We start from the raw sequence: 13,753 nt of genomic DNA, 5'->3' as shown, positions 1-13,753 counted from the left end.
CTATTTGGAGGTGGGGGTGCCCTGGCCGACCTGGAGCAGGGAGTTGGTGGCGTAGTTCTGGAAGAGGGGCTGCAGGAACATGCCGACGGTGCCGAAGACGCAGACAAAGACGAAGATCCACAAGAAGAGGCGGTCGATGACCATGGCCACGTACTTCCAGTCCTCACTCACCTGCGCGGGGCCGCAGGGGGCCGGGTCAGGCCGGGGACCGGGAGCTCGGATCGAGCCTCACATCGGCTCTATCAGCGCCGCAGCTCCCGGGGCCACCCCCGCCGGCCCCGCACTGAGCCTGGCTGGGGGGGGGCCGCGTTTCCCGGCCCTGAGCCCCCACCCGCAGCTCCGCGGTGCCGCGCAGGGCCCGGCCGTGCGGGAGCAGCTCCGGGATGGGGCCAGGCAGAGCCCCCCTCGGTGCTCCCGCGCAACCCTTCCTGAGATGCAGCCCTGCACCAGCGCACGCTCTGCACCCCCCAGCGCTGCCCGGCCCCTACAGCTCCTGCCCGCCCACCCCCAGCCCTGCCCGCATCCCCCAGCCCTGCCTGCCCCCCACAGCCCTGCCTGCCCCCCACAGCCCTGCCCGCATCCCACAGCCCTGCCCGCACCCCCCAGCCCTGCCTGCATCCCCCAGCCCTGCCCGCATCCCACAGCCCTGCCCGCACCCCCCAGCCCTGCCCGCAACCCCCAGCCCTGCCTGCCACAACTCACACTCTGGTCATCGTCCTCGCTGCGCATGTGGTCAGCAATGAAGCGCACGCCATCCACAGCCTCCTCCAGCCCACAGGCGCAGCCGGGCACCGTTGCCTGCCCCTGCCGCTCCCGGTACCCATTGAGCCCGTCGGCCTTGCTGGCACCGGGGTTAGCATAGCAGGTGCAGGCCCGGGCGCCGGCCCGCAGAAACAGGGTGGCAGTGGCGGTGCCGGCGCGCTCCTGCGTGTGCCGGCGCTGGCGCAGGCGCTGGCGGGCACAGTTCTGGCGTGGCTGCTTCATGAAGAGCAGAGCCGGGAGCTTGCGGAGGAAGAGGGTGCGGACCCAGGGGGGCATCGTGTGCGTGGTGGGCGAGCGGTGGTGCACGTTGAGGACGCAAACGCTGGTGACGATGGAGAAGGTCACCAGCACCATGGTGAACATGAGGTACTTGCCCACCAGCGGCACGTCCAGCGAGGTGGGAGGCACGATCTTGGAGATGAGCAGCAGGAAGACGGTGAGGGCGAGCAGGACGGAGATGCAGAGCGTCATCTTCTCGCCGCAGTCGGATGGGAGGTAGAAGACCAGAATGGCCAAGGAGGTGATGAGGATGCAGGGGATGATGAGGTTGATGGTGTAGAAGAGCGGCTTGCGCCGGATGATGAAGTCGTAGGTGATGTCCACGTAGGTGGAGTCATCGGGGTTCTCATTGCGCCGGCCGGGCAGCGCCACGATGTCCCACTCGCCGCTGGGCGTGAAGTCATCCAGGCTGGCCACCTCACTCTTCAGCACCAGGTCGATCTCCGTGCGGTCGTAGGTCCAGGAGCGGAACTTCATGGTGCAGTTCTGCTGGTCGAAGGGGAAGTGCTTCACCTCGATCTTGCACGCGCTCTTGTAGATGGCCGGTGGCAGCCAGAAGATGCTGCCGTCGTAGGAGATCACCGCGTTGGAGTAGAAGGACACCTCGTACATGCCGTCGGCGCTGGTGCAAAGGGATTCACTGTCAGCCCTCGCCCTGCTCCAGCGGTGCCACAGAATCCCCCCTGAGCCCCAGAAGGGGTTGGGGCACCCCAGAAACGAGCCACGTACTTGTTGTAGAGCACCACGTCAGGCAGCCAGATGTGCTTGGAGGGCAGACGAACCTTCTTCATGTTGTCAAAGTCCTCCGGCTTCCAGGTGAGGCGGTAATCCTCCCACTCCTGCGACCCACAGGCTCAGCCCAGCCGGGGGAGCAGGGGTCCCACCCATGGGGGCCAGAGCAGGGTGCAGGGGGAGGCCCCAGGACAGGGAGGGCATTGGGGTCCCACCCAGGGTGTATGGGGGGGTCCCAGGGCAGGAGGGGTTCAGGGCAGGGTGGGCATTGGGGTCCCTCCCAAGAGGGTATGAGGAGGCTCAGGGCAGGGAGGTCCCAGGGCGGGGTGAATGGGGGGGTCCTGAGCAGGATGAATTTGGGGTTCTGGGGCAGGGTGAATGGGGGGGTCCTGAGCAGGATGAATTTGGGGTTCTGGGGCAGGGTGAATGGGGGGTCCTGAGCAGGATGAATTTGGGGTTCTGGGGCAGGGTGAATGGGGGGGTCCTGAGCAGGATGAATTTGGGGTTCTGGGGCAGGGTGAATGGGGGGTCCCGGCGCAGGGTCCAGGGCTCCCACCTGGGTCAGCCAAACGTTGGTGGTCATGATCTGCTCCCGCTCGTGCTGTGGGGAGAGCGATGGAGGGGCAGTGACGCCGGGTGCTGGGGGTGAGGCAGGGGCATGGGGGGACGGGGCGCTGAGCCCCGGCAGCTCACCACACTGATGAGCTGCGCCAGCGACACCATCAGCTGCACGGTCACCAGCTCCGAGCCGTTGGTCGCCGGCCGGATCAGCTTGTTGTACCGGGCCGGGTCCAGCAGATACTCCACCAGCCGCTCCTCCGTGTCCGTGCCCAGGCCCCCTGCGGGGAGGCAGGAGGCTGAGCCCCGGGGGGGTCTCTCCCGGCTCCGGGCTGAGGCTCTCGGGGCAGGGAAGGGGAATGGGGACCCGCGGGGGCTGCGGAGCCTTTCGGGGCCAGACCGGGCCTGGAGCCTCGGACGGGGCGGGGCAGCGGGAGGGAGCCGGTACCGGGTCCGCACCGAGCCTGTGCGTGGTGGGTACCAGACGGATCTGTGCAATAGGGAGTTGGTGCGGTCCCCTCCGCGACAGTGCCGGTGCCGGTTCCCGCCTCCCCGAACCCCGGCACTTACGTTTGAGGGCGGCGAGGAGGCAAAGGACGCGGAGCAGCGCCATGGGGGCGGCCCGCTGCCGGTGCCGCTGCCGGTGCTGCTGCCGGTGCCGGTGCCGCTGCCGCTGTGCGGGCGCTGTCCCCGGTGCTGCCCGCGCTCTCCGCGGTGCTGGAGCCGGCGGCGGCCCGGGCGGGGCGGCCCCGGGCGGGAGGCGGTGCCGGGAGCTGCGCCGGGGCCGCCCCGCGCTCCGCCGCCGTCACCGCCGCCGTCACCGGCCCCGTGGCCATCCCCGCCTCCGCCGCGGGTTCACCGGGAGCGGGCGGCACCGCGGGGGGGGAGCCCGGCTCCCGCAGCCCCACCGGGGGTCCAGCCCCGACGGCCCCAGCGGGGCGGGGGAGGGCAGAGCTGCCGGTAGACCTGGAGCGCCCCACACACGGGGGCGGGTGTTGGGGCCACCCCGGGACCCCCGCACCTCGGGACCCCCCCCGGTTCCCCCCCCCCTCCGCCGGTTCCCCCCCCCCGCAACTCCCGACCCGTGGGCGTGGCTAGCGGTGAGGGGCGTGGTCACATGGGGGCGTGGCTGAAGGGGCTGGCCCCGCCTTCCCCTGCTCCGCAGCGCCTCCTTGCGTCACTTCCGGCCCGGCGGCGTCCCGCCCGGTGCGGGGAGGCTTCCGGCGGTTGCGGCCTCGCCCCTTCCGTTAGCGGCGGGAGGGGGCGCTTCCGGCGAGCGGGGCCGTCCCGCCGCCATCTTGCGGCGGCTGCGGGGGCTGCGGCGGCGGCGGCGGCGGCGGAGCGGGTCCCTCCATGGGAAGATGCAGCGGGCGGGGCCGGAGGAGGCGGCGGGGGCGCAGGCGGCGGCGGGGGGGGGCAGCGCGGCCCCCGCCGGGCGGCTCCTGAGGCGGGAGCTGCGGCTGCTCGAGTCCATCTTCCACCGCGGCCACGAGCGGTTCCGTATCGGCAGCGCCTGCCCCGACGAGATCAGCTGCGAGTTCGTGCCGGGCACCGCGGACCGCGCCGGGGGCTCCGCGGCCCGGGGGCCGCCGCCGGGGCCCGTCCGCATCCACTGCAACATCACGGTGAGGCCCGGCGGAGTCCCCCCGCAGCGGCTCCCACAGCCCTCGGGGCTCGTCCCGGCCTGGGCTGGGTGGGTGCGGAGTCCGGGTGCTGCGTTAGGCACGCGTGGTGCTTCCCCTGCAGCAGGGATACCTGGCGGGGGTCCTGCCTTCGATGCAGGTCCCCAGCACCGGAGCATCACCGGCTCCCTCTGCTCCCTGGGCTGGGGCAACAGCACAGAGCTGAGCCGGGGCCGTGGGGCCAGAGCAGGGCTTTGGGTCCTGTTCGGTGGAGGGAGGCTGCAGGCACCCAGTGTGGGCTGGAGGGGTCTGTGTGAGGGATGTGGGGCTGCAGCGCCCTGGCTTTGCTGCTCTGTGGCCTGCCGGCTGTATTGCTGGGATGGAGGCAGTTGCAGCAACTCAAGCACCGCCTTCTCCTCCTCCCCAGGAGTCTTATCCAGCCGTTCCCCCGATCTGGTCTGTGGAGTCAGACGACCCGAACCTGGCAGCTATCCTGGAGAGGCTGGTGGAAGTCAGGAGAGGAGACACGCTGGTGAGGGGGTGCTGCTGGGGGTGAGGGGAGGGTAGGGCCTGAGCTGCCCCTCTGCTGTGCTCTGCTGAGACCCCATTTGCAGCACTGGGTGCAGTTCTGGTTAAAAGCATAAAAATGACGTGGAGGTGTTGGAGCAAGGCCAGAGGAGGCCACAAGGATGCTCAGGGGCTGGAGCAGCTCTGTATGGAGCCAGGCTGAGAGCGTTGGGGCTGTTCAGCTGGGAGAAGAGAAGCTGCTTGGAGACCTCAGAGCAGCTCCCAGTGTCCGAAGGGGGCTACAAGGATGCTGGGGAGGGACTCTTCATCAGGGACTGGAGTGATAGGATAAGGGGCAATGGGTTCAAACTGGAACAGCGGAAGTGCAGGTTAGATGTAAGGAAGAAGGTCTTCCCTGTGAGGGTGGTGAGGCACTGGAATGGGTTGCCCAAGGAAGCTGTGAATGCTCCATCCCTGGTGGTGTTCAAGGCCAGGTTGGACAGAGCCTTGGGTGACATGGTTTAGTGTGAGGCGTCCCTCCCCCTGGCAGGGGGTTGGAACTGGATGATCTTAAGCTCCTTTCCAACCTAAAGCATTCTGTGATTCTAACTTTGGGATGAGCAGCTCTTGATTTGGATGCTGGGGCCTGATTGCCCAGCTTGGAGCAGGGCAGCCTCTGGGCCTTTGCTCCCTCGTTTGTGAGGGAGGGCATTGCAGCACTGAGGGCTTAGGGGGGATGTCTCTGCACTTCTCTGACCCTTGTCTGCTCTCTGGACAGCTTCTGCAGCACCTGAAGCGAATCATCTCTGACCTGTGCAAACTCTACAACCTCCCCCAACATCCCGATGTGGAGATGCTGGACCAGCCTCTGCCGGCAGAACAGGTCAGTGCCTCAGAAAGGGAGTTCTCTGGAGCTGACTTTTGAGCCCTGGAGGAGGAATGGGGCAGGTGAGGGGTTGATATCCTCTCGCTGGGCTGGATCCCTGTCCTGGGAGATGCTAACCTGCTCTGCTGGTCCTTGGAGCTGCTTAACTGCTCATGCACAGCTTCCTGGGAAGGCTCTTGGCTTCAGTCTGCTTTTAATGTGGTTCTGTGTGTAAATGGCCTGTCACCTTGCCTTGGGAGAGCCTGGGAATGCAGGAGTGTTGCCTCAGGAAACTGACAGAGCAATCACAGAATCATAGAATGGTTTGGGTTGGAAAGGACCTTAAGATCATCCAGTTCCAACCCCCTGCCATGAACAGGGACACCTCACACTAGACCGTGTCACCCAAGGCCCTGTCCAGCCTGGCCTTGAACACCGCCAGGGATGAAGCATTTGCATCTTCTCTGGGCACCCTGTGCCAGCACCTCAGCACCCTCACAGGGAAGAGCTTCTGCCTTATGTCCAACCTGCACTTGCCCTGTTTCAGTTTAAACCCATTGCCCCTGGTCCTGTCTTCATCTCTGGCCTTTTGTCCCTGCAGAGCACACAGGAAGAGGTGTCCTCTGAGGAGGAAGACGAAGAGATGCCGGAGGTAAGTGCCCCCTTGGTGTCTGCGGGAGTACGCCGGAGAGCTGAGCACAGGGAGCTGCCTGCAGCAAGGTGCGAGGCACAGGGCTTATGCCTGGGAAGAGCCTCAAAGGCTCGAGATTGGGCTCAGCACATTGCTGGTTCTGAGCCATGGCTCATGGATGGGGACCGTGTGTTGACACCCAGGGGCTGGCAGCAGCCCAGCTGAGCGGGGAGCCCCTCGGGCAGCTTGTCTGCTTGTGCTGCTGTGCTCTGGAGCCTGCAGTGTCCTCCGGAGCGGTGGGATTTCCAGGCTGGCATTGTCAGCAGGGAAAGCACACTTGAGCATGGGACTCCCACGGCGAGGATGAGGTGGGCTGGGCTGGGCTGAGTGTGCACCAAGCTAATTGGCAGAGGCAGCCAGAGCTCACTGCAGGCTGTGAATATCCTCCTGCGGAACCCACAGCCTCGGGTTGTTTGGTTTGTGGTTTAGAGCTCTACAAGTGGGTGGAATCATCTCCAGTCTCCATGGTGATGTTTAGTGCTGGCTCACACACTGCTCCTGGGGCTGAGGGGCCCTGCAGGGCCTGGGGCAGCCCCACACCGAGTGGGCCCTGGGGGCTTCCCATTGTCCCTGGGGTGCTAAATCAAGGTCAGCTTTTGCCAGGGTCCTCACAGAAAATGAGGAGTCTTAAACTGGTACCAGCATATCCCAACCTGGGGTTTGTCCTCATGTTTCTGTGGGCTGGGAGAGGAACCCTCAGGAGCTGAGTGCTTCTCCCTCCTGCTTTCTGCTGCCGCTGTGCATCGTGGTGCAGGGACAAGGGTTTGGAGCAGAGGTTTGGCTTTGTTGGGCAGTGCTGGAGGAGCAGACCAGAGCAGCAGAGCCAGGCCCTGCTGCAAGATGGTTTATGCAGGTTAATCCACTCGAGGGATTTTCTGGCAGGATCTGTTTTCCTGTGTGACAGTCTAAAAATGTCCCAACCCTTCCGAAACTGCTGCTCCTCCAGAATAGCAGCACCAGGCCTGGAGAGGCCCAAGTCAAGCCTTGTCCAGAGGATTTAACACCACTGTTAGAGCTGTGTGTACCCACAGCTCTTTGCTGGCAGCTTCAGGTAGGGACCCCTGTGTGCTGACACGGTGCACGGAGAGAGATCCTGCAGTGCCTCCTGGTTGCTGTGTCTGCTTTGGATGGCTCTTAACAACTGGGATCTTGCACACGTGGGCCTGAGGAGTGGTGGGATGGAACTGAAGAGGGTCCAGTGAAGGCCACAGGGATGCTCAGGGGTCTGAAGCATCTCTCTGCTGAGAAGAGACTGAAGGAGCTGGGCCTGGTTAGTCAAAGAAGAGCAGCCTGAGAAGGGATCCCATCAAGGCAGATCACTATCTCAAGGGTGGTACTAGGAGGATGGGGCCAGACTCTTTCCAGTGGTGCCCAGTGACAGGATGAGGAGCGATGGCCAGAAACTAACACACACCAAGTGTCACCGCAGTAGGAGGGTGGCAGAGCCCTGGCCCAGGCTGCGCAGGGAGGTTGTGGCCCTGCCTTGGCAGGGGGCTGGACTGGATGAGCTCCAGAGGTCCCTTCCAACCCCAGTGACTGTGTGAAGGGGTTGATGGGCAGAGCGTCTGCTGGGCTTGGGGAGGTCACTGGGGCTGCTGCGCCCTGGAGAGCTGAGCTGCTCTACAGAGAGCCTCCCTGCTGGGAGCCATCACCTCTCTTGCCCCACTGAATGGGAAGGTGGGGGGCTCCCCTCGTGCTGCTGGTGCTGGGGTTTTGCTTGTGGAGGGGGAGCAGCACAGGGCAGTGTCCAGAGCCATGGAGCTGAGGTGCAGGCACCTTGTGCTTACATGGAGCTCCTTGGGAAGCATTTGTCACAGTAGGGGCTACTTGTAAGCAGGCCTGAGGCTGGGCAGGGAAGAATCCACCTGGAAGCATCCAGGGAAGGACAAAGAGCTCAATGAGCCCAGTTCAGTCCGGGAAGGGGAAGTGTGGTGCTCTGCTGGCTTCGCTATGGGAGGGCAGCAGGAGCCCAGTGCCTGAGACCTCATCACTGCGCAAGCCCCAGCCTTGTGTCTTCCACCCTCTTTGTGCCTCGGATCAGGGCTTGGGACTTCCTGAGAGGGAGAGTTGTAGTGGGAATCCTTCCTGGTGCAGGGCAGCCTTTGCCTGCACGGAGGAGCAAAGACAAGTTAGAGTCTCCTCCTAACTCCCCTTTGCCCTTCCCAGGACTCTGAGGACTTGGACCACTATGAGATGAAAGAGGAAGAGCCGGCGGATGGGAAGAAGATGGAGGATGAAGGCATTGGGAAGGAGAACTTGGCCATTCTAGAGAAAATCAAAAAGAATCAGAGGCAAGATTACTTAAATGTACGTGTCCCGCGGCGGGCGGGCGGGTTGGGGCTGTCCCTGCCGCGGGTACAGCAGTGGCTCCCAGGGCCTGGTGTGGCTGCTGCAGAGGAGGCTGGGACTCAACAGAGAAGTAACTGGGGGTCTCAAGTGCCGCCGAGGCATTGGTGCTCCTGCAGGGAGCTCTGCGGTTCCCCTCTGCTCCCTGCACCTCACTCAGCACCATGGAGGTCACTGCTGGGTTGTGGGTTGTGCTCCTGGGCTGAGGTTCTCGTGCAGTTAAGAGGGCACAGAGGTTCCTGCTGCCTGGGGTGGCATCTGTGGGGCAAGAGGAGTTGCTGTAGGGGGAAAGAGGAAGACATGGGGACACTGGGAGGGCTGGGTTTGAGGCTGGACTGAAGTTCTAGCTCAGGTGCTGGCTTTGTAGAGCAGCAGCCGTGGCGGGGGCAGTGTAACAGTGCAGTTCCCCCCGCAGGGTGCAGTGTCTGGGTCTGTGCAGGCCACCGACCGGCTGATGAAGGAGCTCAGGGATATTTACCGATCACCAAGTTTCAAGGGCGGTAAGTGCCAAGGGGGCCCCGGGCTGGGGCTGCTCCCTCCTCATTCCCCAGGGCACCCCAAGGGCCTCAGAGCTGCTTCAGAGGCGCTGTGAGGGAGCAAAACGACCTCATCTGCTCCCCTCAGTGCTGGGAGGATTAGCCCTGAGGGGGGTGGTGCTCCCATGGCTTTCCTATGCCCAGGGGCTTGTGAAGGAGCAGCCATAGGAAAACTGCTGCCCTCAGGAATGTCCTTCTGGATAAGTGCTGCTTTTTTTTGGGGGGGGGGGGTGTCTCTGCCAGGCTGAGGTTGTGCTGCAGTTCCAAGGGTTTTGAAACCTGGGTGATGGCTTGGCCCACTGTGAGGTGTCCCCCGCAGTGACAGCCCTTCTCTGCCCTGCAGGATACTATGCAGTTGAACTAGTGAACGACAGCCTGTACGATTGGAACGTCAAACTCCTGAAGTAGGTGCCACTGGTTGGGATCATGCAACTGTGGTGTGGGACCAAAGCATCCCTGTGAGCCAGAGGGGAAGTGAGCAGGGCAGGGGAGCACCTTGGGTTAGCCTCTCTCTTGGGCAGCTTGCTTGCTGTCTGCACATCCCAAAGGAAAGAGCATCTCCAGAGAAAGGGGAGATGATCTGAGGGCTCTGCAAGTCTGTCTGCTGTTCCTAGAGTCCTGGAAGAGGTTCATCAGACAAAACCCCGAGCTCTCACACCCTCCAGACACCAGTGCTGCCTTTGCTTGGGCCAGGCAGGCTTTATATTTAAGCTGGCAGCATGCACAAGGGGTTGATGGTCTTCTCTGCAAGCCAGGAGCACAATGCTGACAGCCCGTGCTGTCGCTGCCCCCAGGGTGAGACCATCCAGGTACAGTAGTGCCGGGGCCGGTGGCAGTGAGCGCGGCGGAGCCGAGTGCACGGCCCTGCCTGAGCCTCTGGCCTCCTCCTTGGCAGGGTTGATGAGGACAGCGCTTTGCACAATGATCTCCAGATCCTCAAAGAGAAAGAAGGAGCAGATTTCATCCTCCTCAACTTCTCCTTTAAAGTAAGGCCTGTGCCTCCCCTGCTTGAGCTGCTTCTGCCTCAGCGGGATCCTCAGGCAATGTTCCTCAATGGCTTTGCTTTTTGCTTCCCTCTTTGTTCCAGGATAACTTTCCTTTTGATCCACCCTTCGTAAGGGTCGTGTCCCCAGTGCTGTCAGGGGGGTAAGTAGCTGGCTCCCCTCTCCCTGCTCAGTGAGCTCACAGCGTTGCTTCCTGCAGCAGCTTTCAGTGCTGACAGCCCCATAGTCTCCCTGGCACAAGCTGGCAGTGATTCTTGGGGAGGCAGAGATGGGGCTTTCCCTTTTGTGTGTTTCTCCATCTGAGGGAACAGTTTGTGTCTGTCTCTGCCCTGACTTTGCCTCATTCCTCCCCCAAGGTATGTCCTGGGTGGTGGTGCCATCTGCATGGAGCTACTTACAAAGCAGGTGGGTACCTCTGGGCTGTGCTTTGTGTTCCTGCTGCTGCCTGGAGCTGCCTGGCTTGGCTCTCCTGCCCTGGGAGAGCAGCAGGGGCCCTGTGCTGCCCTCACTGTGTTCTGCTCTGTCTGTCAGGGCTGGAGCAGCGCCTACTCCATCGAGTCGGTGATCATGCAGATCAGTGCGACCCTGGTGAAAGGGAAGGCACGAGTGCAGTTTGGAGCCAATAAGGTAGGGCTTGCTCAGTGCAAGGGGGCTTGAGGCATGGCTGGGAGCAGTGTGGAGCTGCACTGATGGGCACCTGGCTTCCCTTGCAGAATCAGTACAGCCTGACCAGAGCCCAGCAGTCCTACAAGTCCCTGGTTCAGATCCATGAGAAGAATGGTAAGGGCTGAGGGATGGAGCGTGCATTTGTCCTTGCTAAGCCAGGCTCCCCTTGGCTGAGCAGCTGGATGAGCCATTGCCCCAAGCACAGAGGTCACCTGGAGCGAGGTCACTTGGGGTGTTGGTCGATCGGAAGCTCCCCATGACCCAGCAGAGTGTGCACTTGAGCCCAGAACCTCCCCCATGTGCTGGGAGCACCCCCAGAGTGGGAGCAGCAGGTCATGGAGGGGATCCTGCCCCTCTGCTGTGCTCTGGGGAGACCTCGCAGCAGCTCCAGTGCCTAAAGGGGCTACAGGAAACCTGGAGAGGGGCTTGGGACAAGGGCCTGTAGGGACAGGCCAAGGGGAATGGCTTGAACCTGCCAGAGGGGAGACTGAGATGAGCTCTTAGGCAGAAGCTCTTCCCTGTGAGGGTGCTGAGGCGCTGGCACAGGGTGCCCAGAGAAGCTGTGGCTGCCCCATCCCTGGCAGTGTTCAAGGCCAGGTTGGACACAGGGGCTTGGAGCACCCTGCTCCAGTGGAAGGGCTTGGAACTGGAGGAGCTTTAAGCTCCCTCCCACATAGTTCTATGCCAGCCATCAAGAGCAGGCACTGCAGCGCAGAGCATGTGGCTGCACCGTCCTCTGGAGACAGCAGGTCCCTGTCTGGGAGCTGTTGGTGAGAGAAGCCTCCCAGTAGTCTGGGACATGCAGCCCTTTGGCAGCAGGACTCTGTGGTTGTGCTGCTGCTTCCAGCAGTGCATTCCCTCCTGTTCCCAGTGTCCCTCACAGATCTCTCTCCTTTCAGGCTGGTACACACCGCCCAAGGAGGATGGCTAGCATGGATGCTGCAGGACCAACCTCATCTTCTGGATGCTCTACTTGGATCTCAATGCTTTCTCCTGGGATGTAATAGCTCTGCCTGTTGCAGGACAATAATGGCTGTTTAAAAACTCTAAATAAAACTGTTTTAAGCAGTTGGGACTGAGCGACACCACTTGCTGGACCCTCGCTAGCAGCAATTCTTGTTTAAGACAAACTTCCTGAGCCTCTTGTATTGCTGGAACCTTTCGACTCTGCTCCAGTCTTGAGCATCCTCCTTACCTATGCTATTGGATTTAATTTATTTTCTTATTTCATGTACACTGCTTTTTTTTGTTACAGTGTATGATGGATGTGTATGGAAAAATGTATCTTTGGAGAAAAGTTACAGTTTGTTAATTTGAAGATCCTGGTCTCACTTGTGTCTTTTCTTCTGCCCCTGGCCCAGGGGGCACAGGAGCATGCCGGCCTCTCGGGGTGGTGGCCGCACGACCCATGCAGGAAGGGCTGCAACAGTGGCCTTGGAAGAAGAAAACCCTTTGGGCACCAGGGGTGAAGGGCGTCTGTCCCCTTCCCTTGGCTTCTGGAAGTGGAGAGGGGAAGGTCTTAAGGTGTTCCTGGCTCCTGCTCTGGGTGAGGGGTTTGCAGGTGCCCCTCCAACTTTCTCCATTTCCTGTCTTGCCAAGCAGTGGGAGATGAGCAGAGGCTTGGCTGGGGCAAGCCTGGAGCTGTAGCCCCTCTGCCCTACCTGAGCACCTTGTCCCTGTAGTAGCTGCCTGAAGAGGAGCAGGATTTGCTGCTCTTGTCTCCGCAGCAAGGGGCTGGGCTTCGGGGGAGGTCTGTACCTGCTCAGCTCTGTGCTACCGGGGGGAGGCGTTGCTCAAGTCCTGCCCCGGTGCTTCTGTCCCTGTTCCTTGCTCGAATCCCCCCTGCTCTGTCCTGAGGCTGCTGGAAGGAGCTTTGGGTGTGGGGCCGTGTCCTCAGCTGGAGGCAGAGCTGACTCATCAGTGTCAATGTGGGGCCATCAGCATTAATTCAGTGTTTGAATCAAAGCCATGACCAAATCAAAGGGCCTCAGAAGCCGCCCGTTATCTGCTCCCGCAGCTGCTCCTGGTCCTGCTCCCAGCCGTGCAAGGAGAAGCTGTAGGCGAGGGATTACCGGGGGCTGCTCGGTGCTCGTTGCGGGAGCAGCTCCAGCCTTGCCTGCGGCTATTTTTAAGCCCTTTGCTGCAGGACTGGAGGGTTTGTGACCCTGAACGGCTCTGCCCGGCTTCAGCTTCTGCTCCTGCACCCCCGGGCAGGGCCCTTGGGCTCTCCCCAGCGCTGCTCCTGGGGCTGGGGGCACGGGGCAGCTCAGCGAGCACCGCGAACCCGCTGTCGGGCGGATTTAATGCAGGTTTCAAAGGCTTCTGGGGGTGCTGCTGGGTGAGGTGGGGGCTGCACCTGCAGAGCTTGGCGGCAGGGCTGGGTCTGGGGCCGCTCACAGGGCCCGTGCTCCCGCGTCCAGGCCACGACGAGCGGGAGGGTTCGCCAAGGTCCTCCCGCATCCCCTCCCCGCTCGGATCCGGGCGCCGGGGCTGGAAGCGCGGCAGGAACCGCGCGAGCTGGCGTCTGGCGGCGTCTGCCCGTGCCGTCTGTTCGCACCCGCCCCAGCGCCGGGCTCCATCCTGCTCCAGCCTCAGCACCGCGCCGGCTCCGCTCCGCTGCTCGGGGAAGCGGGCACCCAAGTGCCATCTGTCGCTGCTGCCAGAGACGCTCCCGCAGAGTTCCCCGGGGAGCTGCGGAGGATGCGGATGGGGAGAGACTTCCCAGCGGATGGCACGGAGCCACCGAGCCGGTGCTGCCGGCGCCTGTCCTGCTGGTGAGGCCCCTGCTGTGATGGGGGGGATTGAAATGCGCCAAAGGAAAGAAACTGCCACCGCTTCCTACGGTGCTGCCGGCGCCTTCCTGGGGAAGGGGACGCTGCTGGGGACCAGTTGTCAGGGGCTCACAGCAGCAGGACCCTGCCGTGGGTTGAAGCCGGCTGGTCCTTGGGGATGTTCCCCAGCCCCTGGAAGAGCCCGTGTCCTGCCCCGAACCAGGGCAGCCCCATCCTGAGGGCTGGAGAGCATCTTCATCTGCACCTCCCGGCCTGCTTGTTTCCCTTGGGCTGTTGCAGACGGGTCAGTAACACTCCTCCTCCGCCTCCGAGGTCCTCACCCGCGGGTGGGCAGGAGAGTCCATGCAGGGAGGTCCGTGGGGTCTCTCCACTGGGCTGCACACACCTGGTCCG

General features: G+C 62.8%; 2 protein-coding genes across 3 annotated transcripts; one reads left to right on the top strand and one right to left on the bottom strand.

Moving 5' to 3' along the window:
• Positions 1 to 2,944, bottom strand: CHRNB2 (cholinergic receptor nicotinic beta 2 subunit; the record flags this gene model as incomplete). The annotated part of the gene is made up of 6 exons (XM_080635085.1): positions 1 to 171; positions 703 to 1,663; positions 1,771 to 1,880; positions 2,330 to 2,374; positions 2,467 to 2,612; positions 2,902 to 2,944. The coding sequence occupies 6 exons, from the start codon at positions 2,942 to 2,944 to the stop codon at positions 1 to 3; spliced, it is 1,476 nt and encodes a 491-aa protein (XP_080491211.1).
• Positions 2,945 to 3,541: 597 nt separating this feature from the next.
• On the top strand, positions 3,542 to 11,886 carry UBE2Q1 (ubiquitin conjugating enzyme E2 Q1). Of its 2 annotated transcripts, XM_080635042.1 has the most exons (13): positions 3,576 to 3,956; positions 4,381 to 4,485; positions 5,239 to 5,343; positions 5,927 to 5,977; positions 8,183 to 8,323; positions 8,778 to 8,862; positions 9,242 to 9,302; positions 9,794 to 9,884; positions 9,986 to 10,044; positions 10,259 to 10,307; positions 10,434 to 10,529; positions 10,616 to 10,682; positions 11,468 to 11,886. In XM_080635042.1, exons 1-13 carry the CDS (start codon positions 3,693 to 3,695, stop codon positions 11,497 to 11,499), a joined length of 1,206 nt encoding a protein of 401 aa, XP_080491168.1. In that variant the 5' UTR covers positions 3,576 to 3,692; the 3' UTR covers positions 11,500 to 11,886. The 2 variants fall into 2 exon arrangements, with proteins under 2 accessions (XP_080491169.1, XP_080491168.1); XM_080635043.1 differs by lacking the exons at positions 9,794 to 9,884; positions 9,986 to 10,044 and having other exon boundaries at positions 3,542 to 3,956.
• Positions 11,887 to 13,753: the final 1,867 nt, after the last annotated feature.

Source organism: Psittacula echo (genome assembly GCF_963264785.1).
Source record: "Psittacula echo genome assembly, chromosome: 26".
In the NCBI taxonomy this organism is placed as follows: domain Eukaryota; kingdom Metazoa; phylum Chordata; class Aves; order Psittaciformes; family Psittacidae; genus Psittacula; species Psittacula echo.
The sequence above is the reverse complement of the archived record's forward strand: the minus strand, read 5'-3'. Positions and strand labels throughout refer to the sequence as shown.